Source organism: Dipodomys merriami, unplaced genomic scaffold, assembly GCF_024711535.1.
Source record: "Dipodomys merriami isolate MVZ:Mamm:240054 unplaced genomic scaffold, mDipMer1.0.p SCAF_19, whole genome shotgun sequence".
NCBI lineage: Eukaryota > Metazoa > Chordata > Mammalia > Rodentia > Heteromyidae > Dipodomys > Dipodomys merriami.
This window is the reverse complement of record NW_027203270.1, coordinates 28,768,090-28,776,951: the sequence shown is the minus strand read 5'-3', so window position 1 is coordinate 28,776,951 and position 8,862 is coordinate 28,768,090. Positions and strand designations below refer to the sequence as shown.

The 8,862-nt window shown below is 44.8% G+C and overlaps 1 protein-coding gene across 1 annotated transcript; it reads left to right on the top strand.

The window, feature by feature from the left end:
- Positions 1–3,436: 3,436 nt before the first annotated feature.
- Rpl19 (ribosomal protein L19) lies at positions 3,437–7,609 on the top strand. The gene is made up of 6 exons (XM_070028147.1): positions 3,437–3,505; positions 4,384–4,490; positions 5,219–5,341; positions 6,780–6,900; positions 7,210–7,320; positions 7,397–7,609. Exons 1-6 carry the CDS (start codon positions 3,501–3,503, stop codon positions 7,518–7,520), a joined length of 591 nt encoding a protein of 196 aa, XP_069884248.1. The 5' UTR covers positions 3,437–3,500; the 3' UTR covers positions 7,521–7,609.
- Positions 7,610–8,862: the final 1,253 nt, after the last annotated feature.

Here is an 8,862-nt window from a genome sequence, read left to right as displayed (position 1 = left end):
GCTCATTTCTGTAATTCTACCTACTCAGGAGGCTGAGATCTTCAAATGGTTGTTCAAAGTCAGCCCTGGCAGGAAAGTCTGTGATATTCTTCAATGAACTTCAAAAAGCCAGAAGTGGAGCTGTGGCTCAAGTGGTAGAGAGCTAGTCTCCTTGGGCAAGAAAAGTTCAGGGACAGCATCCAGATCCTGAGTTCAAGCCCCAGAAGAGGCATAAAACAAAACAGAACTGTGATTCTCAGATCTCAGCCACCTGAGTAGCTAGAATTGTAGACATGGTCCACCCTGGATTTTTTTTTATTATTATTATTTATTTTTTTATTTTTTTATTTTTTTTTTAATTTTTGTCAGTGCTGGTGCTTGAATTCAAGGCTTGGGAGCTGTCCCTGAGCTTTTTTTTTTTCCTCAAGGCTAGTGCTCTATCACTTGAACCACGGCTCCATTTATGGTTTTTTGGATAATTTATTGGAGCTAGGAGACTCACAGATCTCAGCCTCCTGAGTAGCTAGGATTACAAGCATGAGCCATGGATGCCCTTGATGTTTATAGTTTTTTCTCTGATCATGTCACTTGGGGGAAGAACTGTGACTAAGCTGAAGTCCAGTACTATTTATTATACCAAGAATAGCTCCAACTGTGGGCTGAGATTCCCATTTACTCACTGGGAACAAGAGCCTGGCATGACCAGGAAGCCTGAGCTTTGAAAACCCAGACAGATCTGTGTTTTTAATCTACTTCAGCTGCAAAATGAGGTTTTAAAAAGTTGTATTGTGCCGGGTGCCAATGGCTCACATCTGTAATCCTAGCTACTTAGGAGGCTGACATCTGAGAATCATGGCTCAAAACCACCCCGAGCAGGAAAGTCCCTGAGACTCTCATCTCCAATAAACCACCAGAAAACCACTGGAAGTGGCACTGTGGCTCAAGTAGTAGAGCACTAGCCTTGAGCTGAATTGCTGAAGGACAGTGCCCAGGCCCCTACAACTGGCAAGAAATAAAATAAAATGTTGTATTGTTATGAGACATTAGTTTTCTTTTTGGATTTCTCAACTATACTTGCCAGGAGAAGCTCAGATGGAGACAGAATGAAGGCCTGTCATGGTGTTGCACAGCTGTAATCCTAACACTGGGAGGAAAGTTGCAGAGTTTAAGGCTAGCCTGGACAACATAGTACAATCATCTCTCAAAAACAAACAGGTGAAAAGAAAGCCAACTTGAACCAAACAACCATTGAAACCAGACCTCAAATCTGATTCTGTTTTTAAAGAATCCTTCTTTCCTTCCTTTCTTCCTTCCTACCATCCTTCCATCTTTCCTTCCATCCTCCCTCCCTTTCTTCCTTTATTTTGTGCCTGTCCTGGAGCTAGAATAAAGGATGTGGGTGCTATCCCTGAGCTTTTTTTACTTAAGGCTAGCACTCTACCACTTGAGCCACAGCTCCACTTCCAGCTTTTTGGTGGTTAATTGGAGATAAGAGCCTCACACATTTTCCTGCCCCTGCTAGCTCCCAGCTGTGATCCTCAAAATCTCAGCTTTCTCACAGAAATGGAGGAACAAAAAGTGAACAAATGCAGCAATGGTACTCACTGGACACTATATTGAAAATGAATTGTACAATTTGTGGATGGGAGGGAAAAACTGGGAGAGAATAAGGGAGGTGGTGACATTGTCCAAAAAGAAATGTACTCTTGGGGGCTGGGAAGGTGGCTCAGTGGTAGAGCGCTTGCCTTGCATGCCTGAGGCCCTGGGTTCGATTCCCCAGCACCACATAAGCAAAAAGAAAAAAGCCGGAAGTGGCGCTGTGGCTCAAGTGGTAGAGCACTAGCCTTGAGCTGAAGAGCTGAGAGACAGCGCCCAGGCCCAGAGTTCAGGCCCCACGACCGGACCCAAAAGAAAGAAAAAAAGAAATGTACTCTTAGCCAGGCTCCAGTGGCTCATGCCTGTAATTCTAGCTACTCAAGAGGCTAAGATTTGTGGGTCGAGGTTCAAAGCCAGCCTGGGCAGGAAATAAACTACTCAGAAAAAGCTGGAAGTAGGTCTGTGGCTCAAGTGGTAGAGCACTAGCTTTGATCAAAAGAAGCTCATGGATAGTGCCCAGGCCCAGAGTTCAAGCCTCAGGATAAATGTACTCTTTACCTGACTTATGTAACTATAACCTCTCTGTATATCACCTTTATAATAACAATTTAAAAGTTAAAAAAAAATCTTAGCCTTCTGAATAGCTATGATTACAGGCATGATCCACTTGGCCTTGGGTTTCCCATATGATTTTTTTTTTTTTTTTTTTGGTCAGTCATGGAGCTTGAACTTTGGGGCCTGGGCTCTGTCCCTCAGCTCTTCAGCTCAAGGCGAGCACTCTACCACCTGATCCACAGTGCCACTTCCGGTTTTCTGGTGGTTAATTGGAGATAAGAGTCTCAGGGACTTTCCTGCCTGGGCTGACTTTGAACCCCCATCCTCAGATCTCAGCCTCCTAAGTAGCTAGGATTACAGGTGTGAGCTACCAGCGCCTTGCTCCTTATGATTCTTAAACCCAAAACACTCCCTCTGGTGTTTTGCTTGGGTCATCCAAAGCCATTTAATTTTTTCCCCTTGATTTTCGACATTTATCCAGTCAGTGCAGTGTTTCTGAGGTGTGTGCTACTTGCTAGGTTCTGTGCATGCTGCATTCTGAAGATTGCGGTTCAATGCCAGCCGGAGGAAGAAGTCGGTGAGGCTCTTTATCCCCCATTAATCACAGAAAAAGCTGGAAATAGAGCTGTGGCTCCGGTGGTAAGAGTGCTAGTTTGAGCTACAGGAGTTCAGGGACATCAATCAGGCCCCGAGTTCAAGCCCCAGGATTGGCATATACAAAAAGCCTGCTGTCTTAATGTTTTCTTTTGCAAAGCTTACTTCATGTAACACAAATATTAGAATTAAAGTCCACTTTACAGAGGAGGCAATTCAGGCACCCGGCATCTAAGGATCTAACAAGTGGCACAGAAACGTAGTCTTTTGGTGATAGTTTGTGCTCCAGGAGCTCTCACGTAAATAAAAAGTTACCTTTATTTGATATCTCTCATTATTCTCTCTTGCTTCGTTCACCACCTTTAATCTAACACAACAACCTTCCACAGAAGGATGAATTTAAACTATTCGGCTAGGCCCTGGGAACCAAACTCCTCCCTCTGCCTGCGCCATCGAGCGTGACTTCCGGCCGTCCACTACCCACGTGATCAAATATCCTTACTGCGCATGTGTACTGGGAAGTCGGGCTATACCACTTTGTCTTACGGAAGGGGTATATTTTCTACGTTTTTAAGTTTAAAGCCGATTTCGGATACTAGGTTCCTATTATCCCAGGTCACTAGGAAGGATATGAGTGTGGGGGTGGTTTCAGAGGATGAAAGTTTCAGAGGGGAATGAGAACACAAATGGGGATGGATTTGGGCTCTCCCCTTCACAGATAATGGGAGAAGCCAATCCGGAGCGAGTTCTTTCCTTTCGCTGCTGCGGCCGCAGCCATGAGGTGAGGGTGCGCGGGGCTCTGTTCTGAATTGACCCGAGACAGAAGGGGTTGGCGGGGCCGAGTATCATGGTCCAGTATAGAGAAGAGGAGATGCGGGCAACTCCGAACCGGCGGGTCCGAGAACTTGGGGTAGAAGGAGCACACTAGGCCCCGGCCCGTAGGAGCTGGGGGTGGGCAGAGTCGCGGGAACCGAGACCCGGAAAGGCCCGTCCCGGCGGCCGCTGCGTCCCGCTCGTGGCAGCGCCGCGACGGCGACTCCCGGGTAGAACAGAGCCGGCGATGGGGATTAGGCAGTCGGCTCCCCCCGCCCCTCATCCCCGGCTCCCTGGGCGCTCCCAGAGCCGAGCAGATTGTCTGCTACCATGTGACGTGGGACCGGCCTCGCGCAGGCCTCACGCCCGGGGTGAGGCGACGCGTAGCTTCTGAACGCCTTCCACCTCTTAAGGATGATCAGTTGTAGTTTACGACCGTGACAAAACTTAGTTACGAGGCCAGAAAGCAAAGGAATCTGCCTTCCTAAGTCGATCGCACTAAAACTCAGCCGAATACCAGAGAGGGGATAAACACCACCGCTCCCGTACTACTTTTAACAGAGTTAAAAACAGATTTGAGGTTCAAGGTTTAATTGGATTTTCAAATCTTCCAATGTGACATGCTAACACCGTCCGGGGCTTTAACGATGATTTCGATTTTGTTTTTGGAGATTTATTTGCCCTTAGGAGGAAGTGCACTTAGACTTATGTGTGTGTCTTGATGTTTTACTTATTTGTAAACTTTTACCGTATTGAAATACTTGGGAAGGTAGAGTTCTGTTTGGGAAACCCATTCTTGAGTACCGAGTGACTTCAGGGCTTAATAGGGAACCTTTTGTGTCCCAGTATGCTCCGGCTGCAGAAGAGGCTTGCCTCTAGTGTCCTCCGTTGTGGCAAAAAGAAGGTCTGGTTGGACCCCAATGAGACCAATGAAATCGCCAATGCCAACTCTCGTGAGTATTTTTGTTCTCTGGCTCTTATCCATTTACCTCTTGCCTTGTTAAACATCAATTACATGTACAAACCTAAGCTCACAACCAAAGTGACCTGTCGAAAAATGTTACTCAAAATACAGAACTATCAGAGGATTCCTGAAGGATAGAGTGGAAGTTAATGCAGTCACTCAATAAACAGGCCTGTTGGCCTATGATTGATTATTCATAGCAGTTAAACAGATAGCAGTCCTATAAATTGCTCTAAGGCTCCTGCTTTACATTATATCAAGGATGATCTTTTAAGTGTACTCGAAAACATTTAAGACATTTATTAAAAGGCAAGGAATCAAGTTGGAGGTTGTGAGGTTGTGACTCAAGTGGTAGGAGGCCTGTCTGCCTCTAACATGGGTCCTTGAGTTCAAACTCTAGTAAAGGTTCCCCCACCCCTTCAGTCCTTGAGTTTTAACTGGGCGCTGTCTCTGAGCCTTTTTTTTCTTCTTCCTCAGGGCTAATGGTCCACCATTTGAGCCACATTTCCACTTCTGTCTTGTTAGGAGTAGTTTGTTGGAGATAGTGGAATCTCATAAACCTTTGAACCATGACCCTCAGATCTCAGCCTCCTGAGTTGCTAGGATTATAGGCAGCCACACGTTCCCAATAAAGTTTTAAAAAGCAAAGAGTAAATTTCAAGATTTTTTCAGACTATAGGGTCTCCACTCAATGATTATGTTACTGTGCTTTCCCAGGTCAGCAGATCCGGAAGCTGATCAAAGATGGGCTGATCATTCGCAAGCCTGTGACTGTCCACTCCCGGGCTCGATGCCGGAAAAACACCTTGGCTCGCCGAAAGGGTAGACATATGGGTATAGGTAAGCATGATTTTTATTTCTGCCTATGACTTAAAGTGTACAAGATGGGGGGCATAGCTAGGAGCTAGAGTCCTGGGTTTGACCCCCAGCAAAATTAAAACTCAAACAAGTACATTCGGGATCTGTTTTGTGTTGTGTTCTTTTCTTATCACTTGGCCATGGTATTCGATTGTGTTGTTTGTATTCATATGAACATATTGGAATTGACAATATTCTTGGTAAAGTCCCTGTGTTATGCTGAACTGGGTACTTGAACAATGGTTTTATGAAACTACTTTGTAATGTCAGGATAGTTTCAGAAGAATGAAGATCACTTCCAGCTTATTGTGCTACCCTGGTGTGGGTCCAGTGTGGTGGTATACAATCTGTAATTGATCTCAGCACTAGGAAGGAGACTTCAGAGAAAGATCTAGTTTGAGGCCAGCCTGAGCTATGTAGTAAGACCCTATCTCTGAAATGTTATCTTTATTTTTGGTTCTGGTCCTGGAGCTTGAACTCAGGGCCTATCCCTGAACTTCTTGCCTTATAGCTAACACTTTTTTTGTTTGTGAGTTTTATATGTCTTTATCGTGATTTTTTTTGTTGTTCTTTTTGTTCTCTTTTTTTTTTAACCTGTGAAAATACGGTACCCAGGGGTTACAATTACATGGGCAAGATAATGAGTAGATTTTTTTATCAAGCATTGTTGCCTCCTCCTTTGTTTCCCACCTACCTTTCCTATCTCCCACCCACCCCAGGCTAGCACACTATTATTTAAGCCACAGTTCCACTTCGGTTTTTGGTGTAACTGGGAATAAGAGTTTCATAGACTTTCTTGTCTGAATCGGTTTTGAACTCTGATCCTCAGATCTTTGCCTCCTGGGTTGGTAGCTGAGATTACAGGTATGAACCACTGGCCCCCAACTCCAGAAGAAAACTTTTAAGTTGCCTATGTTTCCTAAAACCCAAGGAAATTATTTTTATTTATTTATTTATTTTTTGGTCCGGTCGTGGGGCCTGAACTCAAGTATTGTCAAAATATTTTTCAAGCCGGGCACTGGTGGCTCACGCCTGTAATCCTAGCTACTCAGGAGGCTGAGATCTGAGGATCGCGGTTCAAAGCCAGCCCGGGCAGGAGAGACCGTGAGACTCCTATCTCCAATAAACCACCAGAAAACTGGAAGTGGCGCTGTAGCTCAAGTGGTAGAGCGCCCACCTTGAGCTGAAGAGCTGAGGGACAACGCCCAGGCCCACAGTTCAAGCCCCACGACTGACCAAAAAAAAAAAAATTTTTTTTCAGTAAGTGAAAGAAGCTAAATACTTAGAATCAGCATCTGTAAAATGAGACTGCTTAAATGAGACTACAGGTTCATTGTGGACCCTTCAGGTAGCTTCAGTAACTGAAGCTTCAAGGGGTCTAATTAACATCAGATAATATTTCTGACTCCTTTCCCTACAGGGAAGCGAAAGGGTACAGCCAACGCTCGCATGCCAGAGAAGGTGACCTGGATGAGGAGGATGAGGATTCTGCGAAGGCTGCTGAGGAGATACCGTGAATCTAAGAAGATTGACCGCCACATGTGAGCTTACCCTCCAACTAAGACCCATTCGTTTCCTTAATGATTCACTTTTTGCACAGAGCTCTGTCTCAGTGGCCTTGGGAATGGGGCCTTTCCAAGGTCTGTTTTTCTTTGTCATCCCCACTCTTGTGTATGCCCTTCGACTAACCTAAGATTGAATTTATTTGCAAATCAAAATCTTTAAGTTTAGGAACTGTACTAAAAGTCTGAGTTTGGTAAATGTGATACAAAATAAACGTTTAAGCTTAGTGGCCTGGGATGGAGAAGTCCACAGAAGCCCACTTCTGATGTCATTGTTGTGCCTTGCAGGTATCACAGCCTATACCTGAAGGTTAAGGGGAACGTGTTCAAAAACAAGCGCATTCTCATGGAACACATCCACAAGCTGAAGGCAGACAAGGCCCGCAAGAAACTCCTGGCGTAAGTTGAAGTCTAAGGTTATACTTCAGCTTCTCCAGCAGGTCTTTCCAAACTAACCATCTTTTTTCTCTCTCAGTGACCAGGCTGAGGCTCGCAGATCTAAGACCAAGGAAGCCCGGAAGCGTCGTGAGGAGCGTCTTCAGGCCAAGAAGGAAGAGATCATCAAGACTCTATCTAAGGAGGAAGAGACCAAGAAATGAAGCTTCCCTCTCATGTCTGTACATAGTGGCCTCTGATTACACAGATCAATCGTTGAAATAAAACAAGCCTTTATCTTGTTTCCTCTCTACTGGTTGCAAAATTTCTGGCTTTAATGAGTATTCAGAGCTGATTTCATCTTCAGAGCTAGCCATACCAGGCTTGCGCGGTAGTCTTTTCCCAATTAGTCCATTTCCTTTTGACTTCAACTGCAAGAGAGATATCTTTGGTCTTGCCTTACTGGGATGCAGGGCCATCTTGGGAGGTAGGCAAAGATTGGCCGTTTAGCCCAATCCTCCAAAATAACAATGCTCGGAATACCCTCTGGCCCATCATGGTTGTATACACCTACAGTCCTAGCACTAGGGGACAGGAGGATGAATACAACACTTTCTAAATGGTGCCTAGAAAAAGTGTGCTTTTTTTTTATATTTTATTTTATTTGTGAACATACTGTACAGAGGGGTTACAATTACATGGGCAGGATAATGCGTACATTTCTTACCAAGCATTGCAGCCTCCTCCTTTTGTTTACCCTTCACGTCCCTTCCCACCCTCCCCCCCAAAAGTGTGCTTCTTAACTGCACTCTAAGGCCTACACTTGAAATCTACTGTTCTAGGGTTCTCCTAGACAGTGGGGGATTATTACTGTACTCATCCAGAAATGGACTACTTAAGATGTCTAAACAGGTATAATTTATTAAGGTGTTCTTACTTAAGCAACCCATCTTACAAACTTGTTTCTTACTAAAAGGTTTTTTTCCCCCCACCTTGTTTTTGGTCATGCTGGGGTTTGAGTTACTATCCAGGTGCTACATATACTACTGATCCCTAATTATTACCTCCAACCCTGATTGTTAAGATGAAATGATTTTTGGGCTAGATCACAGTTCCCTATTATGCTTCCTTTGTGTCTGGCATAACATTTGTGTACCACTATTGCCTAGCTTTTTCTGTTGAGATAAATTTTTTTTCAGTCCTGGGCTTGAACTCAGCCTGGGTGCTATCCCTTGAAGGCAAGCCCTTTTACTAGTTGAGCCACAGTGTCACTTCTGGTTTTGTGGTAGTTAATTGGAGATAAGAGTCTCACAGACTTTCCTGCCTGAGCTGCTTTGGATTTTTTGTTTTGTTTTTGAACTCTGGGCCTGGGTGCTGTCCCTGAGTTCTTCATCTCAAGGTGAGCACTACCTTTTGAGTCGCAGTGCCACACTTTCAGTTTTCTGAGTGGTTTATTGAAAATGAGTGTCATGACATTTCCTGCCTTGGCTGGCTTTGAACTGAGGTCTTCAGATCTCAGCCTCTTGAGTAGCTGGTGTGAGCCACCAGCGCCCAGTCAAGATGATT